Source organism: Accipiter gentilis, chromosome 19, assembly GCF_929443795.1.
Source record: "Accipiter gentilis chromosome 19, bAccGen1.1, whole genome shotgun sequence".
NCBI classification, from domain to species: domain Eukaryota; kingdom Metazoa; phylum Chordata; class Aves; order Accipitriformes; family Accipitridae; genus Astur; species Astur gentilis.
Window position 1 is genome coordinate 5222130 of NC_064898.1, and position 14944 is coordinate 5237073.

The window sequence follows — 14944 nt, forward strand, 5'->3', positions numbered from 1 at the left end:
TCACGTGCTGGTCTTCCCAAGCCACCTTATTTCTGCCCTCTGGGGATGGCAACCTCGGTGGAGCGCAGCCCAGCCACCGACCCCCGGCTGCCTCAGCGGCACCGGACACCCGCACCCATGGGAGACGTGACCGCACGTGCCACGGACCAGCATCTTCTCCCGGCGGAAAGGCGACAGAAGTCTGTCTCGGTTCCTCTTCCACCCCCCTCCATCGCTCTGATGTAGCACCTCTTCTCCTCTGTTTGTTTGAAGGACTCCCCTCTGCACGGAGAGCCAATGAAAGAGAAAAAGGATATTGAGCCAGTGGAAGGCAAAAAACAAAGGCTGGCCAGTGTCACCAGCAGCGAGAGCTTCGCGAGCTCTGGGTTCCAGGAAGATAAAAGTCTGAGTGATGTGGAGGAGGATGAGGAGGGTAGGTATTAATTCCTTCCTGTCCCTACACGGTCTGTGATATTTTTACAACATACTGTGCATCCCTGAAATTTTTTTCCTCATTTATCACCCTAATAAACATCCGTGGGAGACGCTCACAGGGTCATGTCCAGAGGGTAGAAGATTTAAAAAAAGATTATTTCCAGGGTTACTAAATCTGACAGGAAAATGTGTGATTGTTTCTTCTGACTGCTCCTTATCTTTGGGGAAAACACAGCAGTGTCCAAAGCGCGGGGTATAAAGCAAGCATTATTTTTGTTTCCAGTGACAGTGAGTTGACCTTCGAATACTACTCTATGAAGACTGAATTTATGGGAGTAATAGGGTCAGTAAGAGATGGGGAAAATAACTGCTTTGTGAGCGTTCTCAACAAACCGCATTTTGCACCTTTGCAGATGCTGACGAGCTCTACAAGTTGCCCCTCACTATGGAGGACCTGATCTCTTACAGCTTTCAGGTGGCCAGAGGCATGGAATTTCTCTCCTCCAGAAAGGTGAGTTTCGCGCTGGGGATTTTTTCCCTGCAGAAGGATGGGATTCAGAGGTGAAATCACGTCTATGTTTTAGTGACACCTTCCTTGGGAGAGCTCCCAAAGGAAGAGCTGCTTTCCTCTTGGCGTTATAAATATAACGGCGTGTTTATCCAAGTCACCATAGTCCATAAACACAGGATCATGGCTGAAGGCAGTGGGTCAAGCTCATTCATTCAGGGAAGATCTTCTGGGTGTGGTGGGGTTTTTTCTTCATTTCAATATATATTAGGTAGGGAGCTCCAAATGAATCAGCGCTTTCCCTGCAAATGTCAAGGATCTTAAAAATTTATCATTTCTGGACTGAGGAATTTATTTTTTTTTTAAAAGAACTGCCACTGTTTACAGTAATTTCATGTAAACGATAGTCAACTTCCCTAAAAAAATATTAAATTGATCTCTCAAATAATAATTTTTAAAAGGATATGGGAGACAGTCAGGAAATTTGTGGGCAGGATTAAGGAAATGCAGTTTGATTGTGAAACTGTTTTGTTATAGTGCATTCATCGTGACCTGGCAGCCAGAAACATCCTTTTATCTGAGAACAATGTCGTGAAGATCTGTGATTTTGGCCTCGCAAGAGATATTTATAAGAATCCTGATTATGTGAGAAAAGGAGATGTAAGTCAAGATGCTGTTTATTTACCCAAATGTTTATAACATATCATTTCAAACTGTCCACCAGAATGTTCTGTAGACATTCACGTTTCCTGAACTTAAAAGAGCTTGAAAGCTGTCACAGTTTTTATGTGAAGATGAGCTATCCAGATGCGTTGTAGAGCTGGGAGGCATCTCTATCCTCAAGCATAAGGCTTGGACACGCTAACGGTTTCACAGCTCTGCCCTGTTAAGACTTTAGATATTTTTTAGGCATGTTTCTTGGCTGGCTCAGCATAACACCCTTACTCAGTAAATTTCCTTCAAGGAAACCAGTCCCTCCGAAACAAGGTGCATGTCCCCACGCCAGGACCAAGCACCACTTGTGGTCCCTCAAGCAGCCGACCTGGACTCGCTGCCTCCAGCACCTACTCATTGGGTTTTTTGGGTTGTTTTTTTTTATTCTGCTGCAAACAGCAGGCAGTAAGCCCCCTGCCAGCCCTGCCGTGAAGGATGGGTCAGCAAACCGTGCCTGTGCCCACCGATGCTGTGGGAATTTGGTGTGGGCATTGGGGTCACACAGAGAGTCTCCTTCTGGAGGCCTCACCCACCTGCCAGCTATTCCCTTGGCCAAAAATAGCTTTCAAGACTTACAGCACTACACACTAGCTGGGAAACGTTGTTCACATAATTTGGGTACCACTCAGAAGACCCTAACAGGCTGCGCTGAGGGGACTTCAAGGGTTGCTGATATACTCCTGCAATTCAGGCTCTGAAAATTTCCGGGAGAACATCTCCCGGCACCATCACACAATGATTTGCGCTTGGATGTAGGGTTTTCTCCCCTGTCTCTACGATGCTGGCAAGATACTTCTGCTCTTGCTTGTTCCCACATCCCCATAAAGAAAAGACCTGGTCACAGGTTTCCAATGTCTGGTGTTTTGTGCCACACATATTTTAAGAACAGCCTTTTACTCCGGCAATTTGTTAAGAAAGTGTCTGAATGAGTGTGGGTTTATCTTGACTGCCTGTAAGGAAATCCCACACGTTCCTGTTTGAATGGTAATTATTTACATAACAATATATAGTTGATTCATCTATGATTAAATTCTTTTAGGCTTTGAAAATAATAGTCAGGTTTGTCCCTTTTACTCCAGGCTCGACTTCCTCTCAAGTGGATGGCTCCAGAATCCATATTTGATAAAATCTACAATACAAAAAGCGACGTGTGGTCCTACGGAGTCTTGCTGTGGGAGATATTTTCCTTGGGTATGTTAACTCTGCACCCTGGGAGCTGGACTCAGCAGCGGGGACTTCAGTCGGGGGGCGGGGGGAAGAAATCCATTACCTTCAATGAGCTTTTGCCAGGTCTTTAATAAGAAAAGACCTAAATCAGGCAGAGGTTGGGCGTGAGGGTAGAGGGGAGAACTGTGTGTGTCACACACCTGTGAAATGGAAATTTTGGTGCTTGTAAGGGCACTGAAAGCTGACCGGCCAGGCTGAAAGCCTTAAGGGATAGCAGAGCTATCTGAGAACTTTACCACCTATTTCTGCCATGGGCAAAACCTAGGCTTCCCTCTTTTCCTTGTAGAAACCCTTCGTAGAGATGCAGGGCAGCGCAGCCAGAGCAGTCACAGTGTTCTGTCTGACCGATGGTGCAAACTGGGAAAATCAAGCAAATATTTAAGTGTTTTCATTAAATGTGGAACCCTGTAGGATAACCCGGAGCTGTGGGCCTGGGTTGGCAGCTGCCAGGGACCGTGGCATCGCCTCCTGTGCCGCAGATCGCAGTCCAGACACCGAGCGCCATGGGCTGGGTGCTCCCTCAAAAGCTTCTTACTTCTCTTGTGGGAGCAAGGAAGCTGAACATACAGAGAGGTTTTTGCATGTCTCGGAATGTGTCACCCCATTTCCAGCCTGAGACCAGGGGGTCCCCCCAGTCCAAGAGGGACCCAGCACCCCCCTCACCCCGGGCCGCTGGATGCAGCAGACGAACAAGCATCTGCACAGATGCCACAGGATGAACTAGAGCATGCAATCCAAAATTAAAACCCAGTGAAGCTTTTTTTTTTTTCCCTCCCCTCCCCCTTTCTTTCACGTGGAAAAGGCAGGATACAAGATGTACACTGAGTGGAAACAACAATGACCATCAGAATAGAAGAATCTTAATTGGGTTCAACATAGAGGCTGACAAAAGAGGCGAACAGCAGAGGAAACAATACTATACAATTCTGAGGACAATCAATCATTTATTAGTTCAAATACGTGTTACTGGTCAGCCTGCCAACTCTTGTAATTTTATGGTCAGCCTCATAATACCTGCTATTTTTTTCTTAAAGCCCCAGCTCCTTGAACCTGGCAACTGTCTGACTCTCTGAAAGGTCTTTTTTTTTTTTTTTTTTTTCCCCCCTTTCTTTCATTTTCCCTTTCCCTTATGTTTTTTTTTTGCCTACAGAAAAAAAGACCAACAGCACGATCAGGCTGCATCTTAAAAACACAGAAACTAGAAAAATAATGCAAATGTACTGTGATCTGATTTAAAACCATGATTTTACTATTTTCAAGGTGTTTTGAGCATTTGGGGTTTGTTAATATTCTGCTTACTAGAATTTGGGGTCTTCCAAACCAATCGACGGTTGGCTTTTCTTGAGGGATACTTTTCAAGTCAAATGCATGTGTGTTTTTTGCATTCAGGCCAGGTAAGGACCACCAATACTGCCAGGTTTGATCCTGGCCCCCCCCCTCTAAGGACAGGGCTTGGAGTAGCAGCAGCAGCTCCCTGCCTGTGGCATCTGGCAGGGGCCAGACCCTACAGGGGGACACACACACGACCCCAGACTCCCAGCTCTGCAAGCAGATGCTGCACCCCCCAAATGTTTGAGGGGGGCGCGAAGGGCCAAGGCTAGGCCACGGGTACCCAACCGAAGGCACGTACGACCCTCTTCTCCCGATGTCGCCTTCAGGTGCCTCTCCTTACCCCGGCGTCCAAATCGATGAGGATTTCTGCAGCAGACTAAAGGAAGGCACAAGAATGCGAGCCCCGGAGCAAGCGACCGAGGAGATGTAAGATGCCTTTCTCTGCTTGCCTTGTATCTTCTTGCCGTCGTCAGCATTTCTCGCATCCCACCCGCCGACCCTTGGCCCCACCGTGGGGTAGGAGAGGGTGAGGGGGGACGTGGACCCGAGCCCAGGGCATCACCGGGGCTGGGCTCCGAGGGGAGCTGAGCGAGCAGCCTGGAGGAGGAAGGTCATTCGTTCCTCTCCGGCTTTAATATTTACTGACGCTCGCACAGATAAGTGCTGGAGGAATGTGACATTATTCACATCGTCTTGACTTAGGAAGCGGTGGCGGAGGCTTCCTCGCAAACACTGGGGTGACGCGGGTCCACCCTTTCCCGGAGACGGTGTCTGATGGCAGAGGAAGGTGACGGGGACCCGCAGCCTCCCAGCCCGTGTCGCCCGCAGGGTTTGTCTCAGTCCTTCCACCTCAACGTCAGCTGTTCCTCCCCGGTCCCCTGTCTTCAGGTGCTGCTGCAGGGCCAACACCTTTTTGGAGGCTTGGGGGCGGGGGGGGTGTCCGAAGGAGACCCCCAGTTTGCAGCCCCTCTGCCCTGGGAGCAGGACGGAGCGCCCTGCCCGGGGAGGCACCTGCAGGACGGCAAACGTGCGGCCCGTGGCACAAATCATTCAGGAGCGTGAACGTATCCAGGGTATTTTACCTCTGGAGGCAAAATCAAGTACGTGTAGGTGTCTTTGGTGCTTTTTTGAGTGCTACGTCACGACTCTAAATAGCAACACTTACCAAAAAAAGTAGTTCTGGAAGAAGAAAAAGGATGCGAGCCAGCCATGCCTATCTGGGAGTATTACCCACTGGCTAATTTTATTATCCTAGTGACAGTAGATAGGAGCTTTTTTTTTTTTTTCTCTCTTCCACATATTTTATTGCAGGAAGGAAAGCTTGACTCAACTAATACAAGGAAGTGACACACTCATATAAGTCATCTTAGGATGCCTTAACTTAAACATTGCCAGTTAATAGATGTTTAATACAAAGGTTTAATGCTTAATTAGGAATAAAAAAAGAAAGTATGACTAGTTGGCTAAATTATTCCTTTGATGTGGTCTTCCCAGTGTCTTGCGGGAAGAAAGTTTTTTTCTTTTTCTGTGAAAGTTTACTCGTCTACTTTTAGCAAGAGGCCTCTGTGGTGCTGGAGAGCATCTTTGTAAAACGAGGCAGGCTCAGGAGTTAACTCTAGCGATGACAAGCCGCCAGAGACCGCGCTGCCTTGGATCAAAGCGAGCTGTAACCCCACCACGTGCTCGTTCTGCTTTTGTCCTCACAGCTACCAAATCATGCTGGACTGCTGGCGAAGCAATCCCAATGACAGACCAAGGTTCTCCGAGCTGGTGAAAAAGCTGGGCGACCTGCTGCAGGCAAATGTCCAGCAGGTACTAATATCACGACCACGTGCTGCAACCATGGCTGGGGCGACCGGCCACACGGTCCCAGGAATAACGCTTTCTTGTTTGCATTTAGGAAGGCAAAGACTACATACCCCTCAATACGATATTTACAACGGAAAGCGGGTTTCCCCCTGCATCTGATCCTTTGTGCAATGAAAATTTTTCTGTTACAAGCTCAAGTTGTGGAAGCACTGAAAACATCAGGTGAGATGAGCAAGGCTAAGACCGAGTTTGTTTGTTGGATACTGTAGCTTGCCGCACAGCCTGGTTTGCACCTGGATGGGAGAAAACCCTCAGAGACACCCCACGTGGCTTGAGCATCCCTCCAGCCGCCACCACCACCGTCATCCCGTTGGGCTGGGACAGCCCAGGGGGACCACCAGGTCTCGGGGTTTGGGTGCTGTGAGAGGGGCTGTGCGTGCCCCAGGGCTGGGGAATGAGGTTTTGGGTGGAGTCTGGTTAACAAGTCCCTTTTGTGTAAACCACCTCACGAGAGTTAGGCAACTGCTTAAAGAAACAGAGAAATACCCAGTGCTTACGCACTTCACACTCTCACCGAAAACTGTCCTGCTTTTCTTGTTCAACAGATACATAAACACTTTCAAAATAAAACCACCCCAGCGCATAAAGACCTTTGAGGAGCTTCCCATCAAGGAAACGCTTATATTTAATGTAAGTGACTCCTGGGCCAAATGGTACACCATTCATTTCTTTTTATTTGTGTGACAGATTTATACAGAGAGAATCAAGATGAGGTTTTACTGCTTCGTCAGCTCTACTGATAAGAGGTGGAAGATTAGCTGTGCTTGCAGCATAGTGTTATCCCACTGTCCTACAAACTGGGGTCAGCAGATCCTTGCTGACCAACCGTGCCATGGGCTATGAACACTCCTTCCCTGATAAGAAATGGCCGGTGGCAGTAGGCCTACGAGGTACAGCTGCCAGAGTCCCACCTGAGTCCCACTGGTGTGGGAGAGCCACTTAAAATCCCTTGGATTTGTGTTTTCATCTGAATAGTAGTGCGCAAATGAGAATTGTGAGTCACGTTTCCATCGGAGGTCCCCAGTAGGAACAAGTCCTGTTATCAGGTGGACGAGCTGGGGAAATGTCTACTAACGGGGCACACATACTGTCCTGGTGGGGGCACGCACGGGTGAGAGGTTGGGGGAAGCTTTTAGCGACCCAGTTGTACGCATTAAGCGGTACAAGGCGGGAAAGGCACGGTTGTGCTTGTAGGGTTGAATTAGAGGCTGGCCAGAACTTCACCTTGCAGGTAGACACTTTTTTTTTTGCACTCTCTATCTGTGTTAACAGCATGTGTCTTTGCTGCACCCCAAAGCAAGGACAGTTTGGAAAGGCACCATTAAATACCTGGGCACTGCAGCACCTCCAGCAGCACGGAGCCGCTGTCTCCTAGAGCTCTCCGAGTATAAATGACCAAACGAACGCTGGGAATCAGACCGGGGAGGAATTGAGTCCATTGTAAAAGCAACTTTCTACAATCAGCACCTAACAGGATTGCATCTTTCTTTTTTCTTCAAGGATTATCAAGCAGACAGTGGGATGGTGCTGCCTCCAGAAGAACTGAAACGCTTCACGTGGACGGGCAGCAAGCAGAAACGGACGCTCTTTGGGTCTGTACTTTATGTTCCCTTCTTCTGCTTCATGTTTTAGAGGGCGAAGGAAGATTCAAGGTCCTTGTGCTCAGTCATGCCTAATGAAAGTAGCTGAGGCGTCCCCAGTCCCTGCAAACACTCTTGCTGAGGTGTGCCCTGATGGGTTGAGTCAGCAATCAGTCATCTCCCACACCTAACCCTCCATATGCCTTTGAGGAAACAAATAACACTCAACCCCTTCAAGGCACATCACCGATAGGACTCATTAGCGCTCTGTTGATCAGCCTGATCCTCAGCTTAATGCCAGGCTGGACAAGTGAGTGCCAGAGAGCACTAAACCGAGGTAGAGGTAGGTAAGTGTAGGAAACCAGCCCTTGGCAAGGGGGAGGAGGAACGTGTGGCTGTGAAGGATTTGCAGTTGTTTCTGCAAGTCCCCAAGGGCACCCCAGCTGAGACAAGGCTCCCCGTGCTTGTTTTTGCCCTTCTTTTCCATGACTCAGCTAAGCACGGCCCATTTAACACCCATGGGCTCAGGATGCTAAAGTGGCAACTTTACAATAGATGGATGTGAGAGCCTCGCTTCTCTTCCTGCCTTTAAGCACTGTAATATATTGGCCACCTTCCTCCACCTAATTCCTGACAGCTGCCCAAGCAGGGAACTAGGGCTGCTCGAAGAAATACGTTGCACTGACATGAACTCTCTGTAAATGGGAAATGTTTATTTTCTAAACGCTGGCGGTGTCTCAGTTCCCAGCCGCTGTGAAGCTGGCAGCATCCGTGGCTGGTTTCGGCTCACGGCTCTCAGCCAGCCCGGGGACTGCCCGACCCAACCCGTCGTTCATCTTAACCCTGGCAGAAGGTCAAGGCCATCCCGCCATCCTGCCCGTGCCGGACTTGTCAGCAACTCGCAGCTGGGCAAGCTGGGAGGTGTAGTATTGTCTCGATGAACAATCGGAGCTGGCTGAAACGTGTGGTCAAGGCAGAGAGGGCTCGCTTCGAGAAAAATTCCAGTGACTAAGAGGGCGTTGGTTGAACGCGCAGAAATACATCTACGAGAGCGTGCACGCTCACACGGCCAAGATACACGGCGCGCGGGGTAAACGTGCTGCTGGCAGGAGGCTGCAATGGAGCACTGCTCATGCGTGGCAAAGCCAGGGCGATTCAAGCCACTCCAAACAAGTGCTGGAAAACCCTTTCTCCTGCCTTGACGACTCACATTTCAGAAAAGAGGCTTGTGAGCCATTTCTTGGTACTTTGACTTTATCGAGACGGTTTTCCATACTCTCTTTTGAAGAGCCGGGTATTACAGAGCTTGGAATGAGTGTGGATATTAGATGGCTCCAAAGGATGCGATGCTTCCTGCAAGTGGTTTAACCTGGTTTTTTTTGTGTAAATGTGACATTTCTGAAGGCTGCTGTTAGCCTCAGAGACAACACGGCAAAATCTCCCCAACTGAAATGTATGAAATGCCTTTTTTTCTTTGTGTGGCATGGAATACATGGAGTCTAGCCCAAGCATCACTCTGGAACTACTTTAAGGAGCATTTTCAGCTGCAGGAGGAAAAGGAATGCTTAGATAGGAAAAAAAATTAAACTCAACAGTGGCTGCTAGAATGTAAATCCTTGGGGAAACAGAGCAGTTGGCTGAGAACATACAAGGTCATCCGGTTGCAAGCTAAACAAGTGGTACTGTACCGCTATGCCAAAAAGCAAAAAGCACTCACGTCCGTGAACGCACGCAGTGACCCTTTAGTCTGCGCACATTGCTAAAATTGGTAGCTTCTTAGCTAAGCATCCTTAGGCTAAATCGGAGCAGTAAATAAATACCCCTGAAAGTAGCAGTAGAAAGGTAGACCCTGGCAGGGTTTGACACATGTAAGCTGGTCTAACCAGATGCATAATCCTGCTTCCTCCCTTGCATCTCAAGCATCATTCTCTGTGGTCCTGCCCCCTCTCTTGCGCTGACATTTCTGCTCGGCTTGCCTTGCGGAGAGCTGGTTCAGGTCACTGGATTATCGACAGAACGGCCCCAAAATAGGTTCTGAGCAAACCTCAATGCTGCAGTTTAGGACAGACACGCAGATGCGTGCCCTTGCACCAGCGCCTGGGTCCTGAGCTGAGGCTGAGGGTGCTGCGGGGCTGTGCCCATGCTGGTTCCCCCCCCCCGCCTCTGGCTCACCTGCCTTCCCAGGGGCTCCTGCATTTCCCTGCTGCCCAGGGCAGAATGACTGAGGTTTTTTTCTCACTTCGAAGCATCTGAAACCCCACACAAGCCAGCCAGGCAGGGGGGATGCTTTCGGACCAGCAGAAGGGTGCATGCGTGCCCTGCAGCCTGGCGTTAGAGGATTCGGACTTGGCGGGGCCACATCTGCTGGTGCATCTTACCCATCCCCAGAAGCGCACCCAGGGTTTTGTTTCAGAGGAAAATAATCGGTTGAGCCCAGGAGACAGCCAGTGCGTGCACCGGTCCTTACTCAACGTGACCAACCCAAGAGCCAAGCCCTGGGGAAAGCGGCGCGGGGAGCCAGCCTACCTGAAAGTGCAGGAGTAACCCCCCCGACCCAGGCGACTCCCCTCCCCTTGGATTTCCACTGCTGTGGAGGGAAAGACCAACACACGAAGCTCACCCTTGGTTTCACTATGGGACATGAGCATCACCCCAAACCTTGGGGAGCCCCTCAGGCACAGGCGGTGGCCAGGAGCACAACAGAAATGGTTGCTGCATGTCTCCGACTTGCTACTGCCATTGAGATGAAAACAAGTGATACTGTCACTGGCATAGAGATGAGTCTTTACTAACGTAAGGCCTCAGGTAACAAGATCCCAAGATCCCAAGGGAAAGGTTTGGGGGCAGAGAAAGAACAACCTTCCGAGCTCTGCTCCTTTGCAAGCCAAAAGGATCCCAGTTGCAACTCTCTTCTAGCTTTTCAGTATTGGCGAAAAAGCCCAAGCCAAGTAAGCCAAAATCTTTGACTCTGAGTCAAAGCAAATTGCTAAGCCAGAAAAATGGCCAAGAACTGCACCACTTGTGAGCTGGAACAAGCATCTCAAGAGCTGCAGCCAGCCTCTAACCTCACTCAGTTCTGGAATCTGTCAGGAAAGCAGCAGCCGTTCCCTTCAAGAAACGAGCCCAATTAAAAACCAACTAGACAATTTACATTCTTAGAGTGCAAAGGAGATAATCCACAGCTAGAGAAGCCTTTACTGACTGTAAGCTCAGTCTCAAAATGAAGCCTGACTATGAAGCCCCATGGGCTCCCTCAAACCTCTCTGTGGGAGTGTATGCCCAGTGCCCTCAAGGTAAAAATTAATAGATGCAGCTCTACTGGTATAAAGGTTTATTAATTAAAGTAGAAGCCAAGTCTAGCTCACAAGAAAATTCTCAGAAAGAAAAAGCCTGATGATGAATAAAAGGATCAAAGCATGATGATTTTAAGGCTCATGACTTCGCATGCACACTCCACTTTTGCCAGCCCACCGCTCCCTATGACTCAAAACTACAATATACATCACAGAAGCGGTTCTCTTTAAACCCATCGCAAAAAGTCCATTGAGTCTGTGACTAACCTTGTCACATAGTTACGGAATTTATCCCAAGGCAGTTACTTGTCCATCTGCCAATAGATGCAGTATAGAATTATGGGATGCATCTGCAATTCTCATCATGAGGGCTCCTCATGAACTCCATCCATCCGCAAACAAATGTAATGGGCTGGTCTTGGGAGGACCCTCTAATTTCCTACGGTAGGACAGACACCACGCTCCTTAAAAAGCACACAGGCTTGTGAGTTAAAGATTCAAGAAACTGTGAAATCTAAGAGAAGCTGTTACTTCTCCATTTCTTAATCAGGAAAGGCCCTGTGCACTTCACTTAAAGTTCTAACAGTGCAAATTAAAATGAAAAGCAACAAAACCCTGGGCTCCAAAAGCCTCAACAGATGTTCTGACTGTCTCCTCTGGAATTCCAGACTAGTGCTGCCAACGTTCCTGACCTTATAAACGGAGAGGGGTGGAGCGTCCATGAACTTAGAAAAATAAAGGGGAGAGAATCTAATTTTAGGTGTTGTGGTCTAACATATATTTACACTAGGATTTCACACATAATTGATGATGGAAAATGCTCTGGCCTGCCCTTTGTCTAGAGATCAGTCTTTGGTATCTAAGTTCAATGGTGTGAAAGTTCTTTTTGCCTTAACTTTCGTCATTATTGAAAGAGCCCTTTCAAGCAGTGCACTCTTTGAATACGGGTGAGAAAGTGCTGCGAGGCGATCAGTGTCTTAAGAGTGGCTCAGCTGAGATGACATTAAACCCCTTTCGTAAAGGGCATCTTATAAAAGGCAGCCTACAGGATAACTGGCCCTTTGTGGGAAAGAAAAACTCTAATTCAAACCAGCAGTTCACGTCTACTGCTAAGAGAAGGCTAAAAGAGATACCCAGACGTTGTGCCCTTCCTCACAAACAACAGCCACTTATCTTAAAAATGCATCCCAGCACTAGGCTTTGGGAACACCTACGCTAGCAGCTTTTGCACCAAGGCTTGAGACCTTTTATTACTTCACTCCTGCTCAAAAAAACCCCAGTTGCCTTAGGAAGAACATTTAAGGGTGAGGACCCACAGCCCAGCAGCAGCAGAGATGCCAGACGCTCCACACCGCCTTTGCCCTGCAATGACATTTCACTCCCTAGCACCTGCTACAAGCGAGCAATAGATCTTAGGCTGAGTGATCAAATATTCCCTGTAAGCGCGAAGGCTCAATACTTAAACAGCGCTTTAGTATGAGATGTTCAGTCACAGCATCTCTGGTCAGAAGGGGACTCGAGGGAGACACAGGAGGGCTCTTTCAGCCCTCCGTTCTGCTCTCCCATTGAGCAATCCCGTCTGCATCGATGCCATTCCCATCATCTGAGAATAAACAAAGCTGCTCGTTGTGATGTGGCTTTGCTCAAGTCATTAAAACAAATGCCCGTACATATTAAATACGCTCACAGTGATGCTGCTCTGTTACAGCGTGAAAGGTGCCAGCAGGAGCAAGGAGTCGGTGCTTTCTGGAATAACCAAGCCAAGAAGCTTCTGCAGTTTCAGCTGTGACCAGCTCAGTGACGCCAAGCAAAGATACACATACGGTAATGCGGTGCTGGAGAAAATGAAAGCGTGCCATTCTCCCCCTCCTGACTACAACTCTGTCGTCCTTTATTCTCAGCCACCCGTTTAAGTAGTTCTAGGGCAAGAATTAAATATGCATTTAATACAAAAAGGTTCTTCCGAAACACTGACAGTTTAAAAACTTTGACCCAAACCGTTTTAATTATCCTAAAATTTAAAAAGATATCATTGGCTTAATCTCAATGATCTGCTTTTCTACAGACTGCATCAAGCGTATACAAAATATAGCAAAATACTAATGCTTAGGCCTTACCTTTCCCAATGCTGACCGTCAACAGCTGCCACTAAAATTGCTCCGTGCTTCTGAAAACCTGAATGGTCATCACGACGGAGAAAACCAGTTTGCTGTTTGGTCCCTGGCAGCAGGGTGGTATTTCATGCTCTGGTCACCCAGCCTCCGCTCAACCCCCCGTGTCAGGTACCAGGTGAATTTGCAGCCTATTGCTGGGGCCTGCGTAGTGCTGGAAAATAAAGGACTCTCCAAGAAGAGAGAAACAAGAAACAGACCACGCTCTGTGGTTTGTAGCGAAAACTCTACTTTGAGAAACTTGAGGGAAGGATAATGCTCCGGGGAAGCTGGGTTAGCTAGCTGGGGATGGGGCATTACACGGCTCCTACCGCTTTGGATGGCGAACACGGTAAGGAGTCTTGCGAGGCAAGAATTTCAAACGCGTGTTGCAAAACATAATTGGCAAGGATAGAGGAGAACTAAGATCAGAGCCAGAGCTGCAACAACAGGGAATACATATCAATTCAGTTTGGACAAGCCTGCTGAAATCAAGTAAATGTTCTTGAAGTTTTGCACTTTGTCAGTATGCCAACACACACACACTGGAACCAAACCACAAGCTAGATATGTTAAAGCCAAGCTCTGTCCACAAAACCTCGTGGACCTTCTAACACTGCACTGATTATATTTTATTTATGGGAATCTGTCTGAAAAGACAGGATGGCTACTAAACTGCATATACTTTAAAGGAATTGATCACTAGAGAGTTTGAAGAGATTAGTTAGAAACGAGAAGACAATCTCCTTGGAAATTTAGGGCAGCTTTTCTATGAAGACAGTTGAATTTCCAGGTTAGTTACCACTATACGTACAGGAATAAAAATGTATCATTCACTTGCAACCACCTTTTGTATAGCGTCTCAGAAAGGGCATGAGCGTTCTTTGTTCAAGAAATGTAAGGATGCACCATCCCCTTTCAGCTTTGAATGCAACATTAAAACGAGTTGGCCATTTAACACAGTAGCACTGACATCTTCCAAATCAACTACTGCCCAATCTCGGTTTCTTGTGGTCCAATATAAATATATATTCACTAAAATGCTACATATAATATGGTTCTGAACTCTTAAAACCCAGCTTAGGAGCTGTGAATTTAACCCACTAATCGACGTGAAGGTAAATGACCTTTTATGTATTTACAAAGAACGCTGTTGGATATGCAAGTAAAAGAAATATGTTCTGCTACTTCTAAGCTAAGTATCAATTCCAGATCTTCCTGGCCAAGAAATCATCAGTTTTAAGTATCTATTGCACTGTCTCTTGCTGGTAAAGTATATTTGATCTTCATCAAAACAAAAGGAAAGTTTAACTGTTTCTTAACTCCAATTGAGCAAAAATAGTTATGGGATGATGCATCTCAAAGGAAACGTTTGCACAGTGTAAATATATAAATATGGTTTTTTGTGCATAAATATTTAAGAAAATGGACTACAAAGATTACTTTTATATGAATCCCATAAGTTTCTTCAGATGTGAATAACTCTTCTTTTGTCTTGCATTTTCTGTCTTCTTATAATGTATTTGACTGCTAAATTCACATAATAAAGTTTGCTTTTGAAAGAATTCAAAGAGTTCTGCCAAATGACTTAGTCCAGTGTCAGACACTTGCTGCAGCAGATGATTCAGCACTGGGCAGCACTAACACATCTGGCGAACAATCCATCCCATGGGTCACTTTTGTGAGCAAAGGAGAACATGGAATAATTGCACGGAAGGCACACTTCTCACACAGCAAAGCAGATACAGCGATGGACACTTGTACTGCTCCCCGTGTGAGTGCCATCCCCAGGAGTCAGCTTATCTAAGAAGTGCTGACTGCTGTCTAGAGGCAAAAAATTCAGCTCTGCCTCTAGAA

At 47.4% G+C, this 14944-nt stretch overlaps 1 protein-coding gene across 1 annotated transcript in view; it reads left to right on the forward strand.

Moving 5' to 3' along the window:
* Positions 1-14721, forward strand: part of FLT1 (fms related receptor tyrosine kinase 1) — a 116260-nt gene extending 101539 nt beyond the window's left edge. The window contains exons 21-30 of the mRNA XM_049823257.1: positions 253-412; positions 828-925; positions 1460-1582; positions 2716-2827; positions 4522-4621; positions 5902-6007; positions 6096-6226; positions 6610-6694; positions 7565-7656; positions 12646-14721. Coding sequence (XP_049679214.1) covers positions 253-412; positions 828-925; positions 1460-1582; positions 2716-2827; positions 4522-4621; positions 5902-6007; positions 6096-6226; positions 6610-6694; positions 7565-7656; positions 12646-12850 — 1212 coding nt within the window. The 3' untranslated portion in view covers positions 12851-14721. The remainder of the gene's footprint in view (positions 1-252; positions 413-827; positions 926-1459; positions 1583-2715; positions 2828-4521; positions 4622-5901; positions 6008-6095; positions 6227-6609; positions 6695-7564; positions 7657-12645) is intronic.
* Positions 14722-14944: the final 223 nt, after the last annotated feature.